This window comes from Crassostrea angulata, chromosome 10 (genome assembly GCF_025612915.1).
Source record: "Crassostrea angulata isolate pt1a10 chromosome 10, ASM2561291v2, whole genome shotgun sequence".
NCBI classification, from domain to species: Eukaryota; Metazoa; Mollusca; class Bivalvia; order Ostreida; family Ostreidae; genus Magallana; species Magallana angulata.
This window is the reverse complement of record NC_069120.1, coordinates 32,655,450-32,678,660: the sequence shown is the minus strand read 5'-3', so window position 1 is coordinate 32,678,660 and position 23,211 is coordinate 32,655,450. Positions and strand designations below refer to the sequence as shown.

Below are 23,211 nucleotides of genomic sequence, written 5' to 3'. Positions count from 1 at the left end.
AAATGTAACCAAACTTGAACATGATCACCAAAATGGTACAAATACTATGGCTTTAAACTGTATAACATGCATAATACTGACCAGTCAATGCAGATCCCTTTTCCTGCGCCCCGCGCCTCAGACGTTAACAAAAATAAAAAACAAGAAAAGAATGATGATGCAAGTTGCATGGATCCAGAAAAATGTTGGGGCTTTCAAAGTGAAGTTAAACTTTTGTGATCTGAAAACATGGCATAATTTGGTACCTTTTTAGTAATCAGGGCCTCACTCTGTAGGTGCCATATAGTGAACAGTCTGTCTGTTGGTCTGTCCATCCATGATCTCTTGTCTTGAGCATATATACCCTTGGCCCAGTCTGGCTCATACTTTACCCACAGAGTGCCTTTGGGAAAAGGGTATGCAATGACCTTGAATTTTGTTTCTAGGTCAAAGCTTAAGGTCATAGCAGAATTATAAAAAAAAATCCTTGTCCAGAGCATATCTTCTCCCCCTCCTTGGCCAAAATCTGGCTCAAACTTTACTCACAGAGTTTCTATGGTCAAAGGGTGTGCAGTGTTGTTAAATAAAGTTTGTAGGTCAAGTGTCAAGGTCATATTTGATCATGCAAATTTTTTTTTCAGAGCATATATATACTCTCCACTTAATCCTTTTGGCCCATACTTCACATTAACAGAACTTTTAAGTGAAGGGTATGCAGTGACCTTAAACCAAGTTTCAAGGTCAAGTGTGAAGTCATAGTAGAATTATATGAAAAATCCTTGTTTGGAGCATATCTTTTCTCCAATCTGGCTGATACTTCACTTACAGAGTGCTTACGATTAAAGGGTGGGCAGTGACCTTGAATGGTGTTTGTAGGTCAAATTATTTCAGAGCATATATATACTCTTCACTTAGCCCTAATCGGCTCTTACTTCACATTAAGGTGGTATGTGACATCTGTCTATATTAATTTACTAGATAAAAGTATATTATAATCGAAATACTTTCACCGGCTTAGAATTTTCAAATTTTTTCAATATTTAACCAAAATATAGCTTGTAAAAATATTTGGAGAGGTTATAATTGTAAAATCCCAAGCGAACTCATGACATACAGATTCGTAGTAAACCCTCTAACCCACTGCGCTATGCTGTTACGTAACAATATTGGGAAAGAAACTACTTATGTATTTACACTTCATTTTACTGTTTATTTCAATAAACAGTACGTCACAACATGGAATTTACCCATACCACCTTAAAAGAGCTTTTGGTTTAATGGTGTGCAGTGACTTTATAATTTGAACAAAGTCAATGTGAAGGTCATAGTAGATCTTTTTATAATCAGTTTTAGACCGTAGATTTCCCATTTGCTTAATCTTGCTCAGGCTGAAGAAAAATTCCTGTTTGTAAGGGGTAATGAGATTTAATCAAAAGTTTTAAGCCATTCTAAAATTTCATTTCATTCAAAATTTCTAAGTTATAGGTCAAGGTCAAAGAAAAATTCTCTGAAATGCTTTTCATCCTATTGTCACTTATTCAAGCAGGGCCCTTTGAGATGGTCACCATCTCAATGTTGTCTAGTTTTTTCTTAATTAAACTTAAATAAATTTACCAAATATTTTATCAATGGATATATTATCAAAATTCAAATCAATTTAATTAAAGCTCACCTAAGATGAAAGCTCAAGTGAGCTTTTCTGATCACATTTTGTCTGTTGTCCGTCTCTCTGTCTGTCTGTCTTTCTTTTAGCTTTTCAAATTTTCAACATCTTCTCTAGATCAACGGAGCCAATGTCAACAAAACTTGGCAGAAAGCACCCTTAGGCAAAAGGCATTCATAGTTGTGAAAAGTAAGGACTATACCCTTTTCAAAAAGGAGATAATTAGGAGTTATTGAAAATTTTTAGGAAATTTTCAAAAATCTTCTCAAGAACCATCTATCCAGGAAAGCTTAAACTTGTTGAAAGTATCCTGAGGTAGTGTAGATTCACAGTTGTGAAAATCATGACCTCTGGGGGTAGGATGGGGCAACAATGCAAAGGGAAGTTTTACATAGGAATATATAGAATAATCTATAAAAAACTTCTTCTCAGAATCTAATTAGACAGCTTGTAGGGAAGAATTCCCAGTAGGGTAGATTTAAAATTGTGAAAATCATGACCCCTGGGGGTAGGGTGCAGCCAAAATGGGGGTTGAATTTTTATATATAGAAATGTATAGAGAAAAATCTTCTTATAAACCAATTTGCCAGGAAAGATGAAATTTTTGTGAAAGCATCGATCCTCAGGTAGGGTAGATTCAAGTTAATTCAAATCATATTCCCTGGGAGAAGGATAGACGACCTGGGAGCTACAGTGCCTCCCATAGTAAAAATCTGTAATTTACTGTACACAAAAATCTGCTCTAGTTTGGGACTGATTAACCTTATTTACACACAAATTCTGTTTAAAAAAAAAAAGAGGCACTAAATTCTTCATGCAATTTCCAACTGATATCAACTCTTTCCTTGCCCCAGACTTTTCCCAAAACACGCTTATCGACCTTGGAAAAAAAAAAATGTTTAATTCACGTCGAGATCGAGAGTCACCATTATTTCGTGTAAACAAACTGCACCACTTCACTTTACGGTACTGGTGATGGTGTTTAAAAGAATATCAGAGGCAAGTAAAGTGACAATATCTGTAGTAAAATGTCAAAGGAATTATTTGAAATCAATTATTTTTACAGAATATGTTCGGAAATAAGATTAATCAGTCCCAAACTAGTGCATATTTTTGTGCGCCGTAAATTGCAGATTTTTACTATGGGAGGCACTGTAGCTCCCACGTCGTCCATCCAAATTTTTTCAGACTGGGAGGTACAGACCTGCAGCTATACATTGTCCAGATAGTTTGTATATGACTCCATAAAGCTGACTTTATTATGTCTATTATTGCTCAGGTGAGCAATGTGGCTCATGGGCCTCTTGTAATACATTGTCCTATTATGACTCCATTATGCTGATTTGTATCATGCCTATTGTTGCTGAGGTGAGCAATGTGGCCCATGGGCCTCTTTTTTCTAAACAGACGTGATGCTGTACATAACTGATGATTTAGACAAAATTGTCAGGAGCTTTTAAGTTATTTTCTGTTATCTGAAAACACCTTTTGATAGAACATATTTTGTTATATTAATTAATGTACTGCTGAACTTAAGAATTTAAAAATGAGATATGAAAACATCTCAGATCATGTTTTTTTTTAAATATGTAGATGTCTTGTTGTAAATGACAACCCAATATTTCTGGTGACAGGAATGATATGTACTTAAACTATATGATAAATGATAGATTAATACATGTACAGACTCTTCAAATTCAAACATTAATTTAACTAAAAAAAACAAAACTATTTCATGGAATAACTTTCAATTTTAATTCCGTATAGCTAATAATGGTGTCATGATTTAATATGAATAGAAAATCACTTGTGCGATAGCCGATACATGCAAATATACATGCAATTTACAAGAGTTTAGAGGAAGCAAATTTTAATTGGGTTTTGAACCCAAACATGTAGTTTAGCTAAATACATAAACACTGCAAACCAAAATACAATCATTCATAAAATAGTTATAAATTATTTATTTACACTAAAGATATATATTTAAATGGTTTGGCGCTTGGGTCGCTACTCATTGTTTTATATGTGTAATTTCTTAATCTTTTGTTTTTAGGATTTAATTGAAGATATAGAATCTGAATTAAGTGGTGACTACAGATCAGCAGTTATGGCACTTTTTGTTCCCCCAGCTGTATATGATGCATATTGCATTAAGGAAGCTATATATGTAAGTACTGTTATATTCTGATGGCTAGCTCTCTTGAACTTCTAGCTGCAATACTGTAAATTCCTCATTAAACACGAGGAATTAATATCTGCGTAAAATCGCGAGAAGCATCCTTCGCGGATTTTAAAATCTCGCCATTATTTTCTGAGAGTTGAAAATGTGCCACGCGTGAATTCAGTTTAACATTAAAACTCCCATAGGCGATTTTTTATCAACTTATAAAACCGGACGTTCTCAATGGTTTTAAATGAAATTTAAAATATATGATATTTATGACAATTTTAACCCTGGTTATAGTCTGTTTGTTAGTTGTATTTAGATCGAGTGTAAAGTATATCGTTAAGAGGTAATTTCATAGATGTGTGTTGTTAACATTGTGTTATGAATTCGCAGAAGATTTTTTTTTTTTAATTTGAATTGAAAAACAAGTTTTCATTTATTTGAAATTAAATTATTCTATCAAGAAAATTTCGCTGTTTGTAATATTTAGTGGACCCCAAGTCACACTTTTTGCTGCAGGTCACCCACCCTGACGGCATTCACCCAAATTCTGTATACACATACTGTATACGTAATGTTACGCAATTCCCCTTCTTCTATTGGTTAACTGACACTACGAAATTTTAAAGGGTACCTGCAGCCCAGCCGATGTGAAACTTATGTCAAAGAGTTTATTTACCAGAATTAAATGCAAAAAACCGCATCAAAATCGATGCAAAAATAACGGAGTTATGCCGCTTCAAGGTGGCTAATTTTTACCTGCTTTGGGAAATCAACAGGAGGAAAATTTCTTTACAAAGCTATACAAATTAAATTCGATTTTTCAGCCAAAATGATTGATACAGGTCTGATGTTTTGACGAATCTAGTTATTTTAAGTATTGTAGATTTAGAAATTTGTATCCGTAATTATTTTATTACATCAGATTTCTTTTTAAAGGAATTTGAAATTTGCTATCCTCGTCGCCTTTTTACCAATGAATACGATATCTTAAAATGCTTTCATGGGCAGATTTATGTTCATTATTTGATTACATAATAGCCTTTCACACACGAGTGATCTGAAACATTGACACAGGTAAACAGGTAAACTAATGAAGCCACTGCTCCAGACACATGTGTATCTGGGGTATGTATACACGAGTACACGAGTCTGGTTAACAAAGAGAGGGTTTCACACACTGGTAAATTGATTTGTATATAATTAGCTTCTCAACTGTTAAAAAATAAAACAGAAAAATAAATTAGACTGTGTAAATCAAGCATTCGTAAGCTAATACTCGTGTATAGTCCGTAAATCAGTGATTAAAGAATCATGCATGAGACTATCAAAAAGTAAACTAATGTTCGAAATAAATGCCTTATTGTTACTTATCTAATCACTTAAATAATGACCAAATTTACAATTCAGCAATTTAAACCTTTTTTTATGTGATCAAGTAGTTATTTTGGAAGTAATTACGTTGGTCTTAGTTTCTCTTATTTAATAAAGTGCATCTTTCTTTCGAGCACTATGGTCAGCAATAAACCGCAATATCTCCATATAGCTTAAATGTTATAACGACAATGAATCATTTTGAAATCTGAAAAAACTTGAACATTTTGACAAAGGATGTAAATAAATGTAAAATGAAATTCCATTTTTGTATTTTTAAAAGAATACGAGACAGACTTAATCATGCAGCCTTCTTGGACTTTCGTCTTGATCCGTTTATAATCCTGTGTTGGTTTGTTAAAGAGTGCATACTATTTTGATTGTTATTAGTCCGATATCAATATTATTGAATACTCTGTTGGCATCATTTGTAATTTTATGCCTTATATGAGGAATAGACCCTGCATTACCTTTTACAAAATATGTATTATCAATATTATTAATCAGTTAAAAATGTCACGGAAAAATCATTTCGAAAGAATGACAATACATGTATTAACAAAATATGTTTCTTATAACAATAGTGGTTTGATTAATTGTCATTTTGCTACATATGCTGTGCATTTATATGCAAAATGTGTTACACATTTGACTTAATTCATGAAGCACTGCAAACAGTTTTCCAAATTCAGCATTTTGTTTGATAAAATACGGGTATAAACTCAAACAATGGTATATTTAGTCATCCAGGGTTGATAAGGAAATAAAACAACAGAAAACAATGTTCATATATCAATTAAACAATGCAAGAAAACAAACAGTTTTCCTACGATTCTGCTGCTTCTCATATAGCGGTGTTGACCCCGTGACGTCAAAGTTCATCTCACGGAAAATCGGCTTGATTCAAAACTTGTTTAGGTGTGAAATCAGGTTTTCCCAAAATATCTTGAAAACTACTTATGCGATCGCTGTTAAATTTTCAGGATGATATTTTTACACATAGATCTCCATTATATAAAAAATTTACCAGCACTGCAGGTACCTTTTAACATGTGATTGATTCCCCAGAATATAAGATCATTTGTGTTTTTTAAAACCCGGGTTTTGAACGACCAACATAAGTAATGGGCGACCCATTGAACATCATACTTTTGCCAAATCGAATAGGAAAGTAAGTTTTTAAATACACACGATTTTAACATTAGCATTTTCTTAAACTAACCTTTTTTTATTTCACAATAATTGATAAACAAGTTCTACAATTTATATGAATATCTTTCGTTGGCACGGATGTTAGCGAGAGGGGTTCATTTGATGAGGGAGGAAGACAGAGTGCCCGGAGAAAACCCATGTGTCCGAGCGGGTAACCACCATACCCATTCACATACAACCACTGTCAATCACGGGTATCGAATCACATTTAAAAACTTATGCTAAAATATACTAAATGTATTTGATTTAAATAAAATTGGAAAGTGTTCCAATTGGAAAATGTTCTGGCTTTTCCTTTTGTCTTGTGCCTCTTACGTATTATTGAGCTCAGTATCATCTTAGGCAAATCAAATGTGATCTGTTCCACAGTACTAAGTCATTGTCCTTGCCTAATCAACAATCAAAGTTTAATGATAATAAAAACAAACACATTAAGAGAATTATTGATATGGTTAAAGTTTTGATTATACAAAGATCTTATCCAATGAATAACTTACAAGAAACACAAATTGTTCTCAAGTAACGCTTTCTATGTAAATCAAAAGAGATTAACATTCATAGAACAGAAACTGCCGCATTAAGAAAAAATAAATAATATTTTAAATTCTATTCACTTTATTATGAGTAATCGACTAAAAAAAATTTAGTTCATGATCGGTGTGACCAAGCGATGCTCGAGTACTCGTTGACATCCCTACTAATTATATATATTTACAATCACACCCGTCAAGTTAGATGAAGTGAGAAACTTGTAAAAGCAGGCCCGGTTCTTAACGACACCAGGCTCTATCTGAAGATAGCCTAATGTTTTATATCCATAATTACATGAGATATAATAACTTTGGTATCATGGGTTTATATAGTAAATAATAGGTTTTTATAATTCCATTATATTCTTGTATGTAAAGAGATATTGACATTTAGACATAAATATCTTGAATGATAAATACTGTTCATCGCCAAATACTATTAAGTTTTGTGAACTTATGTCTTATTCTTATGTTAAAAACCTGAAAAAATTATGTAATTTTAGTATCAAAATATATAATTTTAATTTTTGATTGTAATAATTATAATGTAATATATAGAGGATATTTATATTGTGTGATTTTATATTTGCTTTATCCAATGAGTTGAAATGGTGTATATATTCGCGAGGCTTGCCGAGCGAATATGACCATTTCAACGAGTTGGATAAAGCAAATATAAAATCACACAATTAGAGATGTTGTATTTATCTCATACAATTTGATTTATATTACGAAGCTTTTGAGACAGTCCATTATATGACCCGAATTGATGTTTTTCAGATATTAAAAACGATGATGCAACGTTGTGTTATGCGGTTAATGTGACCTTGCGCAATACAATTTAGTACGTCATTCCTGAGATAAATCTAACTGTTTTAATGTAAAGTTTCACTGAAATAAACTTTAAAAAAATTTTAAACTCTAAATGATTTTCCATAGAGCTTATTCACTTGATTAAATGGAAATATCGATTAGAAGACTTGTCAATGAATAATAAGTTTGTTGACATACACAAAGTTACGAATGCTCGTTACTTTGAATTGACTCAAACGAGAAACAGTTGTTGATGTTTCATCAAACAAACACTAGCCTTATGATTCGAAATTGAAAGTATAGTGAATAAGGATGCTTACTGGTGGTGGAATTAAAGTCTTATGAAACATTATTTCAGTAAGTTCTTGTATATAAAAAAAAAGCGCTCTGTTTTCATCGCGTCGTCAGGATGAACTCCTTGATAGTTAACGTAATTTGCAGTTTTATAAACTTCGCAAAGCAAATTGAATGTTGGAAGTGGGCTAAACTTATCAAAAATCTTGACAAACAATAAAAAAGGGTCTTGTGATTACAGTTATGTATAACTTCGCAAAAAAAGGGGGGGCTAACCCCCCCCCCTCCCTCAATAGCCCCCCAGTTCTGGCGCCGATGCTACGCAGTTATGTATTTTCCTTCATATTTGTAATTTAAATCTTTGACAAAATCCATTTTATATCAATTTTTGTAGTAGAAATAGTTATGTTGAAAGTACTAGCAAATCTTCGAAAATAGGTCACTGAAGCGTTGAAGCGAGGGGTTGTGTCAAAAATAGTTCGGACCGGAAGTATTTGATAAAGCATCACCCGTTTGATATAGCAAAAGTTTATCACACGGTTAATATACATCACATATATGAAATAAAACAAGCATTCTGAGAGTATTGCATAAGCAATACACGTCCCCTACCGGTTTGTATTATTCTATGAAAGCTTCCAAGCACACAACTATTTCAGAGCTATTGTAAACGAGATGTCATGCTTTAATCAGAGATAAAAGAACAGAGGAAATTAAAACTATATAGTTGATATAGAAATTAAATAGGAAATAGGTAAAATAATACTCTTTATTTCATCTCCTGTAATTTCGCCAAGTCTATTCTGTATTCGCTGGTAAAAATTTGTGAAAACAATGCACTGTTATGCACAATATCATTTCTTACCGTCTTCTGTACCCCGAATCAAACCAAACAGTTAAACAGCCCAACCCGACAACGAACCCGATTGTAATAATAATACAAAAAAACCCTGCCGATTAAATTTACAACACAATGCTTGACGCTATTTTATAGAATTCATTTGTTTGTTAGAAATGATAAAAGGAATGGTACAGGAAAAGGAATGGTACAAGTAACGCACAGTATACTGACTACATACTGACCTCATTTATTCAGTTACACACCGAACCCGATAACGAACCCGAACATTAAAAAATTGGAATATAAAAAATTAATTTTCTCGAAAATATGTCAATCAGACGCTACAAAAGTGTAAACTTGATCTGTAGTTTGACATTTTGAAGCTGTTCAGCAAGTTTCATATTATTCCTCAAATGCATAAAGAAAAAAAGTGTGGAAAACTGAAGTGGGACAGACAGACGGACGGACGGACAGACGGACTGACAGACGCAGAAGAAAGCTATAGTCTCCTCCGGTGAAACCGGTAGGGGACTAATAACTGATATAATAGTCTGTTCTCCATTATTATACTTTTTCCTATTTTCATTGTATATATTGTATATTTATGTTTATTTACTATTCATCTACTACTTATCTATTCATTTATAAAATGTACCTCAGTCTGACTTTTGAACTGTAAATAATGATTGACCTCATGTACCATTTCATGGTTTGAGCGAATACCAGTAAACTGAATTGAAAATTGAATTGAGATAACAGTTTGGTACAGTATTATTGGGGTTCATCAATTTATTATTGGGAACTCAATTAGGTATCATTATTTCTAAACTTTAGAATCATTGGGGTACACTGTTGTTATTTGGGGTATGGTTTGTCTTCATTTGGTAAATATTTGGATAATAGGTGGTAAATTGATGTTCTAATGGAACAAAAATTAAAATCCATTTTGTTCAGAATGTATCATTGCTTGGGGCTCTTTTTAAGTTCATTGGGGTTATAACATTTTAGTAAAGTTGAGATTTTGGACATAAAATTCACTAAGGATATCATAAATGCACATACTATCATTAAGGTACACCAATTTTCATTGGGGTATCATTGGGGTACATTGGCATTCATTAGGGTAAAAAGACACACCCGAAAAATTATATTTTAAAGATAAAAAAATATAATATTTGTATATTTGTAGGGACCAGGGACAGATGAGGCAAGCCTCATTGAAATTTTAATGACTAGAACCAACCCACAGATTAATGAGCTGAGAAAAGTGTATGGAGATGGTAGGTCTTCTTTTGTTTGTAACAAAAATATATAGATTCATTTCCTTTTTATGTGTTCCTTTAAGGTAAGGTTTGTGGTTACAGGGAGATAACTCACAGAATTTCATTGTGACATAACACCGACCTCTCTTATTTCAGCTATGATGTAAAAATTTATATGACGTCATAATTGACTTCAGGTTTTTTAGCTCACCTGATGTGAAAGCTCAAGTAAGCCTTTCTGATCACTTTATGTTCGGCGTCCGTCTGTCTGTCCATCTGTAAACTTTAAACATTTTTGACTTCTTCTCCAGAACCACTAGGCCGATTTCAACCAAACTTGGAACAAAGGTAAAGAGGATTCAAGTTTGATAAAATGAAGGGCCACGCCCTCTTTCAAAGGGAGATTATTAAAAATTATTTAAAAATTGTTGGTATCATTAAAAAACTTCTTCTCAGAAACCAATTGGCCAGAAAAGCTGTTACTTGTGTGTAAGCATCCTCAGGTAGTGTAGATTTCAGTTGTTTAAATCATGATCCCCGGAGGTACAGTGGTGCCACAATTTCGGGGGGGGGGGGGGGGGGGGGGGGGGGGGGGGATATAGGAAATAAATTTATCATATTGACATTTGTTGATTCGCAGTTGTTTAGACTGTGGACCAGGATAATTCTTGTCCATACAGGGGGTTCAAAATTTGATTTAGGTCTATATTGATATGAACAGTTGTTTAAGATCTTTTGAAAATGGAAATGGTCAATATGTAATATAAGTATGAATTCATTTAGTTACAAAAGGTGCCCAACATAAAAAACATTGGTTGAAAATTTTTAAAACCTTTTAAAACAGGATCAATTTTTTCATTCTTTGTCTCAATATTTTGGATATGACTTCATAAAGCTGATTTTATTACTTGTGTTGCTCAAACAAAGTTTTTTTTTGGGGGGGGGGGGGGGGGTATATTGGATGTACCCTGTCTGTCTGTTTGTCTGTCCCTCCTTCTGTATGTAGATGCAATTTTGTCCCCCCTATAGAATTTTCTACTACTGCATGGAACAGTCTGAAAATTTGTACATTTGTTGAACATCATCTGAAGATGTGCACCTGCAATTTTTATGAAGTTCAAACAATATTTAATGATTTTATGACAATTTTCATTTTTCTTTTCCTATATATTGTACACTGATGTTGAAAAGCAAGGGAGGTAAATAAATCCTTACAGATTTTATTAATTAATTAATAGTAAAAACTCTTAAATATATTTATATAAATACATCCAAATGGAGGTTTGTCTTTATTTCTTAGCTAAATTTATGTTTTATAAGTTTTCTATCAACTGTCAATGCAAACTTTTCGTTTGTCAATGATAATTAAATTCTTAGGAGCTAGCCTAATAAGAACATCAAAGAAATTGTAGCTGAATTTATTTGTCCCAAGGGGGCCATTATCTGGGCCATGGTTTAGATGGAGCATGTGTTTAGGGAAAATTGATAATCTCTAAAATGGGCAGTGGCTTGTGGGTTATTTTAATCCTATTTCATATAAATGAATAGTTTTATCATTATAAGGAAATATATTATATAATTAATAATTACAATTTTAACTATTTTTAAAAGCTTTTTAAATTAATTAGTCAAGTAAGTTTATGAAGTGACCGTATGGGACATTAATGTAAATGAAATTCAAAATTATTGATATGATTTTAGTGTTTTGGCAATTTAAAAATTGTTTGTAATATTAAATTATCCTTGCATATGCCAATTATGATAATATTTTGGAAGTTTATCCAAGATTTAATTAAACAAGCTCATCAAAGAAAATCATAGTATTATGGGACCAACTTCTGATTGGAGTTGCATGTTCAATTGGAGAAAGTGATCGATGCAATTAATTGCATCTGTGAAGACTCCGATTAGAGACATATTCAAGGTTTTATCCACAGAAGAAGATAGGTTTACTTTATATGTGCTTCAACATACAAATGATAATGAATCTATTCCTGCACATCTAGTCATTGAATCAAACATGTTTGAATTTAAGATAAACAATATCAATTTGTGAATTTGATTTTTGATTGCATGATATTGTTTATATATTGTTCTATATGTCTTTTTATAGTTGCCAGTCCACACAGAAAAGCCTCAGATGCATTGATTGAAAAGGACATTGAGGGTGATACAAGTGGTGATTTCAAACGACTTCTTGTAGCAGCATCACAGGTTTGTTTCTACAAAATATGCCTTTTTCATGAAGCCCTTTATCTGAATTGTGAAATTGATGGTCACGTCATGGGATTAGGCCATAGGGTTGGGTCAATATATATATGAAAAATTGGAAAATCTTAGAAAATCAAGGTATACTCTAGGACTATTAAGTTGTCTAGATAATTTGTATTTGATACTGTAAGGATTAAGTCTATATAGCTTTTGTTGGTTATTGTTACTCAGATGAAAAAAGTTTGCTCCTGGGCCTCTTGATAAAATATCAGTAATGTCTCATCCCCAATTAATGTCTTAAGAAACAACCTTGAAATAAGTTGGCAATCAAAGGAAATAGATAGTGCACTATTTTTAAAATTTGTGTTTCTGGGAATTCTGATAGGGTGATCGCTATGAAATAACAAGAGAACAGTTAGAGGAAGCTGTTGAAGAGATTACAGTGGAAGGGAACGGAACTGGCATGTACAATGTCAACTATTCCAAGTTAGCAGATATGGGCCAGGCTAAAAGAGATGCTGAAAAACTATTCAAAGCAGGAGAGGATAGATGGGGAACAGATGAAGAAGAATTCATTCGCATCTTCTCAACAAGACATTACTATCAACTAAGGGCTACTTGGAATGAATATGTTAAGGTAAAGAAAGTAGCAGCCAATTTGACTGTGATTATTTATTCATATTTTGTTTTATTGAACACAATTTTCTATATTGGGGACATACATGTACACTGTGTGTGAATGTGTTTATCACAATATTGTCCGACATCACAGCATCAAACACATCTTGAGGCCTAAAAGTTGCATGTTACAAAAGATGTGGTTAATAGGAGTCACAATATCAATATTTTACCTAGAAAGAGAATGCAACGCCTTCTTAATGGGCGAATATTTAAATAATTTTAACAAAAACTAAAATATAACATGTGAAAGAATATTATCAACTGGGGGTAGGGGGTTGTTATGTTATATTATATTGTTATACTTTCATGTTAAATACTGAAATCTGATTGGTTTAGACACAGTTCATAATCCGTTCTATTACCCTCAGTGTTAGCAATGCACTTAGCAACGGGTAACATTAATAATTGTTACATGCGCGAAAATTATGCGCGTATGGTTCGCCATAGAATTCACGTTATTCCTATGTAAAAGCAGTTAAGTTTTCTTTAAAATTAAGACATTCAGTATAACAAAATAAATAGTGCCTGTTTGGTAGGATAACAGTTGAAATTGACACCCCTCGAAAACCATTGTCAACCTCCGCTTCGCGTTGGTTGACAATGGTTTTCTCGGGGTGTCAATATAGAAATAGTGCCTGTTTGGGAGGGTAACAGTTGAAATTGTTATACTTTTATGTTAAATATTGAAATCTGATTGGTTAAGACGCAGTTCATAATCCCTTCTATTACCCTCAGCGTTAGCAACACACTTAGCAACGGGTAACATTAAAAATTGTTACATGCGCGAAAATTATGCGCGTACGGTTTGCTGTAGAATTCACGTTATTCCTATATAAAAGCAGTAAAATTTTCTTAAAAATTAAGACATTCAGTATAACAAAATAAATAGTGCCTGTTTGGGAGGGTAACAGTTGAAATTGACACCCCTCGAAAACCATTGTCAACCTCCGCTTTGCGTCGGTTGACAATGGTTTTCTCGGGGTGTCAATTTCAACTGTTACCCTCCCAAACAGGCACTATTTATATATTGACACCCCATTATACATATATGTATACCTCTAATATTTCTATTTTGTCTTATCATAATACCCATTATTTCTACACATGTAATAAATAAATAGGGTGAAATGGGATCACCTTGTCGAATTAAAAAATTCAGAAAAAATTACACATACCGGTAGTTTAGCATCTGTAAAAAGTGTTTTTACCCATCTTATAATATCGGGGCCAAAGTTAAATTTTTTAATGATTTATACATAAAAGACCACGAGAAATAGTCAAATGCTTTTTCAAAGTCCATAAGTAAAAGTATTTTGCCTTATATTTGATTCTTGAATAATATCATATACAAAAGGAATATTTTCCCCGATAAATTGGCCTTTTAATAATCCTTTTTGGTTTTCATTTATGATATGAATAATAACACTTGTTTTAATCTATTTGCAACACATGCTGATGTAAGTTTATATGATACATTTAAAAGTGATATAAGTCTCCAGGTTTTTTTTTTAAATTCCCTACATTTGTCTTCCTTTGGTATAATTGATATAATTCCTAGGGTTTGGGTAGTAGACAACATACTCTTTTTCAAAGCCTTCATTGGCTGACATTAGCCAAAAATGAAAAATATCTTTCCAGAAAATTTTATAGAATTTTGTGGTAAAACCATCTGGGCCTGGTGATTTATAATTTTTCATATTTTTAATAGTGTTTAGTGCTTCTATATTGTTAAGTTTATTATACCCCCGCTCCGAAGGAGAGGGGGTATACTGTTTTACCCTTGTGTGTCTGTCTGTCTGTCCGTCCGTCCGTAACAAAAATTTCTGTCGCATTTATCTCAGCAACTATTAATCGCAGATGCTTGAAATTTTTACACAGTGTTTGTTAAGGCATGCCATATTGTGGGATATATTTTTGTACCAATCGGACGTCAACTTCCTGTTAAATGACGACTTTGCTTATTTCTTAACCAAAATTTTCAAACAAATTTTCGTCAAAGATTTCTCAGCAACTATTTATCGCAGATGCTTGAAATTTTTACACAATATTTGTATAGGCATGCCATACCGTGGGATATATTTTTGTACCAATCAGACGTCAACTTCCTGTTGAATGATGACTTTGCTTATTTCTTAACCAAAATTTTCAAACAAATTTTCATCAAAGATTTCTCAGCAACTATTTATCGCAGATGCTTGAAATTTTTACACAATATTTGTATAGGCATGCCATATCGTGGGATATATTTTTGTACCAATCGGACGTCAACTTCCTGTTAAATGACGACTTTGCTTATTTCTTAACCAAAATTTTCAAACAAATTTTCGTCAAAGATTTCTCAGCAACTATTTATCGCAGATGCTTGAAATTTTTACACAATATTTGTATAGGCATGCCATATCGTGGGATATATTTCTGTACCAATCGGACGTCAACTTCCTGTTGAATGACGACTTTGCTTATTTCTTAACCAAAATTTTCAAACAAACTTTCGTCAAAGATTTCTCAGCAACTATTTATCGCAGATGCTTGAAATTTTTACACAATATTTGTATAGGCATGCCATATCGTGGGATATATTTTTGTACCAATCGGACGTCAACTTTCTGTTAAATGAAGACTTTGTTATTTTTAGCAAAAATTTTCAAACAAATTTTTGTCAAAGAATTCTCAGCAACTGTTTATCGCAGATGCTTGAAATTTTTACACCGTATTTGTATAGGCATGCTATATCGTGGGATGTATTTTTGTACCAATCGGACATCAACTTCCTGTTTAATGAGTACTTTGTTTATTTTTAGCCAAAATTTTCAAACAAATTTTCGTCAAAGATTTCTCAGCAGCTATTTATCGCAGATGCTTGAAATTTTTACCCAGTGTGTGTTAAGGCATGCCATATCGTAGGATATATTTTTGTACCAATTGGACGTCAACTTTCTGTTAAATGTCGACTTTGCTTATTTTGCATATTCACATCAGAGCTCGGGCATCACTAGTGAGCATTGGCTCACAGATATCTTGTTAAATAAGTGCTCATCAACTATGTCTTCTAGATTAACATAGCATAATTCATTATCTTTATTGCTGTATAATGTCTGAAAGAAAGTTTTTATTTCTTGAAGTACTTCTTGTTGAGTTGTAACTGTAATCCCATTATCGTCTATGAGTTTAGATACTGTTTAATTATTAATGTAAATTCTTTTTTCGGGTGCAAGAAAATATTTTGTAGGTTTTTTACTTTCCTCAATCCTTTAACATGTGTTCTCACTAGTAAACCCTTCATATATTATTTTCTAATAGATCCTAATTCATTTTGCAAAAGAGTATATTTATAATTATTGTTTATTACATTTTCATACAAGCTCAGAATATTGATTTTTTTTCTATTTCTTTTTGTCTATTTATCTTATTTCTTTTTTCTTATATAGTTATATTTTGTAGTATATCCCCTAATCTGTTGCAGAGTCTGCTCAAAGAATGACTGATAATCAATATTTATAAGTGGAGATTTGAATCTGGTATTTGCTCTATAGCTTCTTGTGAGTTTGGTGTTTCTGTGTACCGTTGTTTTAAAGATGCTATAACCTTTTTTTTTACCCCATCTATGTATTCCTTATCTTTTAGAAGAGAGTTATTGAATTTCCAGAATCCTTTTCCTTTTTCAAAGTTTGAAAAAACGATATCAATAAGTATAATTGAATGATCTGATCTGTATCCTATTTCTATGCTTGTGTTATGAACAAAATTTGATAGTTGAGATGAAACAAAAAAGAAATCTATTCTACCTTTTTTACTTGATGGACCAAACCATGCATGTATATCATTTTAGATTCTTATGTTGATTTCTCCATGGGTCTTTCAAATTGAATTATTTTTAAGTTAAGTAACACTTTTCTGGGGCTTTGGGGTTTCCTATGTGTTTGTAATTATTGTAATCTAAAGAAGTATCTTGAACCAAATTAAAATCACCTCCTATCACCACAAAATCCCAATAAAATTGTTCTACACTGCGGTGAACTTTTTCATAAAACTCTGGATCATCTCAATTAGGTCCATAAATATTTATTAAAAGAATATTATGTTTTTCTTTTGTTAATTTAGTTGCTAAGTAATTTCCCATTTCATCAGATGTTGTCTGTAATATTTCATATTCAAAATTATTATTGAATAAAATTGCTACCCCTCTGGAGTCAGTTCTGCCTGGGCTTATAACAATTTCAAATCCCCACATTGATCTAATTATATTTACATCATCCTCAGTAAAATGTGTATCTTGTAAAAAATTAATCGACTATAGTTTCTGTTTTAAAAAGTTAAAAACATCCCTTCTCTTTTCTAAACCCTGAAGACCTCTACAGTTGAAAGATAGCAGAGACACATTCATAAGAATAAAAAAAATGGCCATTGGTTATTTATAGCAGTGCATGCATGGTTTGAAGAAAGTAAACAGAAGCAAGCAAACAGTTTTGCTCCATCTTGAATTCACACAGACACAGTTGTGTTTAAAAAGAGATAATATGAGACGTTGGAATTTACCCAGTCTTAAATTTACCTGCTGACAATGAGTGCAAAAGGGGAGAAAATAAAACAGAGGCAAATATTTCCCTGTATACAGTATTAATATATGCATGTGTTTATTTTGATGATTAAAATTTATTTTCAGTTGACTCAAAGAGACATTACAAATTCTGTTGACCGAGAAACTTCTGGTGACTTTAGATCGGGCCTTAAAGCAATTGGTATGTATAATGAAGCATAATTAAACTAATTTGGAAATTCAAAGATGAGAAAGAATCTGTGCATTCAATCCATGCTTGCATTTTGGCATGTGGTACGTGGCGGTTTGTGTTCTTTGAGCAATAGTACCTTTTCTGATTATTTTCATAGCAGAAACAATTTACACTATTCAGAAAAAGAAATTTTGGTATCAAATTTAATTGTTTAAGATTTAAATGTCTTTATATATCTTAATTATTACTGGATACTGTAAACCAACTTTTATTTGGGTGCTAAATATTTTCACAGGGTTCGTGAAAGCTGCCCCATCATTGCGAATATTTCTCTAATGTTGATAAGGCTTGATCATAAAAATAAGTCGCAGTGAATCAGTTTTTCTTGGGTAAATCGCGAAATAAAGTGGTTGCGAATAAAAGTTGGTTTACAATATCAAAAATCATAGTCAAAGGCACAATAAAAATTTTTAGTATCTTAAACTATTACACTGGATTATAGGCTGCACATTTCAAACAAAGAATGTACACATGTGTTGAATGTAAATAATTTTCCCATATTTATTACTTTCAGGATAGGTTTTATGTGTATATGTTTTCATAGAATATACACTAAAACAAGGTGGCTAGTAGACATGTTTTATCTAAAACAACCTCCCATCCCCAGGGGCAGACAGAAACTCTCCTTTTGGGCATTTAAACAAACAAAAAACAGCTTTAAAAGCCATCATATGAGTTACTATTCAACCTTCATTGAAGTTTATTCACCATCTGGCATTTATATACCAAAATCATTTTATATGTAGCAATGAAGTTAGTTAGCCAATTATTACTTTACTATTAACAATTCTATTTGTTTATTTAGAAAGTTCAAAACCTGTTTTTGTTTCAAATGATAAAAATACTAGCATAACTCTTTTGATCATACAACTTCTTTATAATTACATATGATATTCAATGATTAATTACGTATAGTAAATATGAACAAGCAAAGAAAGATAACTCCATTATGAAGAAGCAAGGGAAGATAACTCCATTAACTATTTACCCCCCCCCCCCCCCCCCCCCCTTAATCTTGTCCAAACTTTGCATCAAAACAACCGACTTTGTATTTATCAAAAATTCGTATATCTCTTCAGTTTCTTTTTGACGTTTTGGGTGAATTGGCTCTATGAAATGTTGATATATAATACCCTGTGTCAGGACAATTTGGAATAAAGATTTAAGTTGCCAACTTCAGGTTATGAGTGGGAGTAAAAGTAGTTAAGTGGAAAGCAATGTTGTTAACAGGTGCTTTGTAGTTGACAATGATGCAAGATATTCGACTAGTACCGGTACATGTTTATACATTCCTGGATATGTGTATTTCCTGCTATGCTCACCACAACGTGTTTAAAGATAAACACATAAAAACATGTTTTTAGCATAGTGGGATTCAGATAAACATTGTTGCTTATAAGATGAGGTAGGTGGCTCATGTTTTTGTGGTTTTTTTTCAGCTCAAAATATCAAATGCAGACCAAAATACTTTGCAGAGCGCTTGAAAAAGGCAATCAAAGGGCTAGGAACTGATGACAAAACATTGATTCGTATAGTTGTTTCCAGAGCAGAGGTATATGATATGAATGTGTGTCTGGGTGTGTTGAGGAGAGGGGGGTATGTACATCATTGTTTAAGGTGGAATAACACACCTAGAAAAAGTCACTCAAATTAATAGTAAATTATTTGAATATGAAAGATATAATAAATAATAAACTCTACATATGTCAAATAAGCAAAAATATTTCGGTTTGGGGACAAAAACTGAGTATCTAAAAAAAATTCAATTCAGTAAATAAAAACATAAGCCCCTGCAGTATTTGAACTTGGGATGTACGGATCACAAGCCCGACACTTTATCCACTCGACTATGGAGTGAGTTACATGTTGCCATCAATAAAGACCTTTTGATTAAATGAAATGTCGTTTCAATCAGAGGTCAGCCATTTTGTGATGATGTGTTATTCCACCTTCAATCAAGAACATGCAGAGCAGTAATAGAATTTTCTTATATTTCAGTAACAATAACAGTAAATTAAAGTTATTTAAGCTCGATCAAAAGTATATTGGTTTAGCTTGGGTTGTATTCCTGTCACTACATGCGATCACAGGACTACTTGTGGTGTATGGAATTAATTTGTTGCATGAAAGTAATTGATGTTAATATCTAATCAAAAAAGTTCAGAAGTGTTAATTAATAAGACAATTTATTTTTTGTTGTTATTAAGAAATAGCTGATGTTCTTAACTGATACATAAATGTTGTATGATATTATGGTGTAATAATGGTGACAGCATTGCATGTCCCTATAAATTGGAATTACACTTCCATTTAAAAGTCTTTTCTGAATTTCAAATGTAAGTCATAATGTGTTTTGTAATTTAGATTGATATGGTGCAGATTAAGAAGGAATTCCTGGAAATGAATAAACAAACCCTTTGGAAATGGATTCAGGATGACACAAGCGGGGACTACCGAAAACTTTTATGTGCTATTGTTGGTAAAAATTAATCATTTTTGGCAGATTAAGCCAAATGAATAAAAACAATGATTTTTGTTTTGATCTATACAAACAATGTCTCTGATCTTTCAACATCTTTTATATAATTTTTATGCTCATATTGACCTTTAGTTATAGTTTAAATTAGAGTATGTGTATATTTTAGTGTATAATACCTTTATTGACATTTCAACTCAAATCTTTGTTAAAATGTGATATCATCCAATTGTACATGGACCTTGATATACATTGTTATACTAAGGTTAAGTATGATTTTTCGCAAACAAACTCTGAGTATGTACCATGGAATAACAAAAGATCATATTCTTTTAGTATTTCCATTTCTTATAGGATTTTGCACTGTTTTAATTTTATGTATGTTATGAAATATGTCTTTAATATATATTGGGAAAAATAAATACACTCATACAAAAAAGGAGTGTATATAATCTTGTTCTTGAAATAACATGGGGTAATAATAAACTTATAACCCTCAATCAAGTTCACATTATTTCATCATATCTACAATATTTATTCATAAAACCCTCAACTTGTATAAACTATTTTAAAACATATATTTGTAGGTAATCAAAGATTACAAACATAGGTAATCAGAGATTACAGAGCTCACCAAGATGAGACATAACATTTATGAGACCACCTTTATCATATTACATGAAAATCATAGTTAATGAGCTTTATAAAAATATTGTGTATTGTATGAAACAAGATAGTATGTAATTCATATCTCTTATTAAATAGTTCTTTACATACTCTCAGATTTTGAGAATTTTTTTTTCCCTTTAAATCTACAAAACATTTTGTATTTATAAATTCTGTAAGCAACATAAGATATAATATATTATTTAAAAATCTTACCTTTCAATTTTTTTAATAATAGAAATCTTTAATGATTACATAATTCCTACACAATTTTGGCAATATTTGTTGACATTGTCACATTAAAAAGATGTTCAATATTTTCTTTAGTTTCTTGACAATATTCACAATATTTGTTTGGTCTTAACTTATACTGATGTAAAAATAAATTGCAACTCAATATAATATCAAAGATGAAAGTTAAAAATAAGGGAGTGTTAGTATACCCAGTTAAAAAAAGTAAGAAGAAAATAGCTGTCAGGTTGTATTATTGGCTAAATGGGTTTTAGACGTTTGTGAGGGAGCCGATGCATCAATATACTCAGTATAGCCTTGTATGGCATCCCTAAAAATACAAAATTGTGAACACTGGGAACAGGTGTTCGCAATTACATACTGTCGAATTAAGCACATATACGTTATAACCAAGTCCAATGATACTACTAAGACTATGCAAAATGATGTGGCATATTCTGCACCACCAGTAGTATGCAAAAGAAGCACCCCATCCAAACAGGAAAATGAACTTAAGATAAAAATCATGAGGTAATCAGAAAAACCTTAATGAGTGACCAAATATTGATCACCGTCAGATACATGACAGACGTAAATCTTAGGCAAAAGCATTGCCTGCAGGTTTCAAACTGCAAATAAAGTGCAAATAAATAGAAAACAATGATATTAGCAATGCAGCCACGACTTGTGCCTGAGACTATAATCATGGAGTGAAATTTCATTTAACTATTATCCAAAGTCTGAAGACATCTTGTATGAATCCTGAAATTTACACTCCTTTATTTGTTATCAAATTGCTATATATCTATATCACATCTTATCTTTCAAAACTTTAATTCGAAAGCATTTGTTTATATAAGACGAAATTGCTTAATCGTTTTAAATCAACTCTTACTTTGTGGACATAAACACTGGCGTCGGAAGCAAATTGAAAGGGGGGGGGGCTAGACTGATCCTCAGAAGTATTGAGAGAAAAAAACCTAAATCCCAAAATCACGAAATTCCTAATCCGGGGGGGGGGGGGGGGGGGGGGGGGGGGGGGGGGGGCTAGTATGCCTAAGACTCCAACTTCTCAATCTTCCAAAGGTACATTACGGAACAATTATATTTCATGCGAAAAAAATGGGGGGGGGGGGGGGTAGGCTTTTTGCAAAGTTAGACCTGACTCACTCAATTTGAAGTTTTATTCCGTGTCATATGTCACTCATACTTATAGTGCTAATTACGGTACAATTTGTTACAATTATTTTTATATCATTTGTTCATCATTATCGACAGTCAAGAATTAAGCTTCGGATTGTTTGGGTGTAGTTTTTGGATTCCCAAAAATCATCCATACCGACTTAAAGTTCAAAATTTTTTTTACCTTCTAGAGCATTTTAGTCTTATCATGCTTATTGTCGCCGGATATATAGAAACACCATATTTTCCCCGGTGAAACTATGACTCGCTACCTAGTCATAGCACAGCCATGGCCCAAACTCTTCCAACACTCATTTGGTGGTTTTTGCAATGAAGGTCTGCAAAGCCCGTTGAAGGCGGTGCCAAAAAAAAAAAATTGGTTACTAAACTCAGAAAGATGAACCCCATCAGGGACAAACAAATGCGGCCAAACAATCTGAATTTCAGGATATCTAAAATTTCCCCCACCCCCTGCGCGGATTAAGGCGGTTGCAATAAAAATGATTAATCCTTTTTTGAATATAATTAAGAAAGATGATTAATATCTGTCAAATCTTCTATATTTCTCTCGGACGTTGATAACACGTAATTCAAATTAAGGTTGACCTTTAATTACATCATGAATTATAGATATCTAAACCCAAATTGCTTTCAGTGCTTTTTAACTGAAGTTCTCTTACGCCGATTCCACTTTCTTCTTTTTATTTCTAAACTCAATTCAAGACCACACGATTTTGGTAAAAATTATTTTTCCAATTTTAATGTTAACAATGCTACAATAAGGCATTTTCAATAGGCAGCCAAACTTTGGGTGTCATTTGCTGAGTTAGAAGCAA

General features: G+C 32.4%; 1 protein-coding gene across 2 annotated transcripts in view; it reads left to right on the top strand.

Moving 5' to 3' along the window:
• LOC128165838 (annexin A4-like) overlaps positions 1–20,736 on the top strand; it is a 48,974-nt gene extending 28,238 nt beyond the window's left edge. For both annotated transcript variants that reach the window (XM_052830688.1, XM_052830689.1), the window contains exons 10-16: positions 3,699–3,812; positions 10,066–10,156; positions 12,252–12,352; positions 12,735–12,986; positions 17,694–17,769; positions 19,260–19,372; positions 20,185–20,736. In XM_052830688.1, the coding sequence (XP_052686648.1) occupies positions 3,699–3,812; positions 10,066–10,156; positions 12,252–12,352; positions 12,735–12,986; positions 17,694–17,769; positions 19,260–19,372; positions 20,185–20,310 (873 nt within the window). In that variant the 3' untranslated portion in view covers positions 20,311–20,736. The remainder of the gene's footprint in view (positions 1–3,698; positions 3,813–10,065; positions 10,157–12,251; positions 12,353–12,734; positions 12,987–17,693; positions 17,770–19,259; positions 19,373–20,184) is intronic.
• The last annotated feature ends 2,475 nt before the right edge of the window (positions 20,737–23,211 follow it).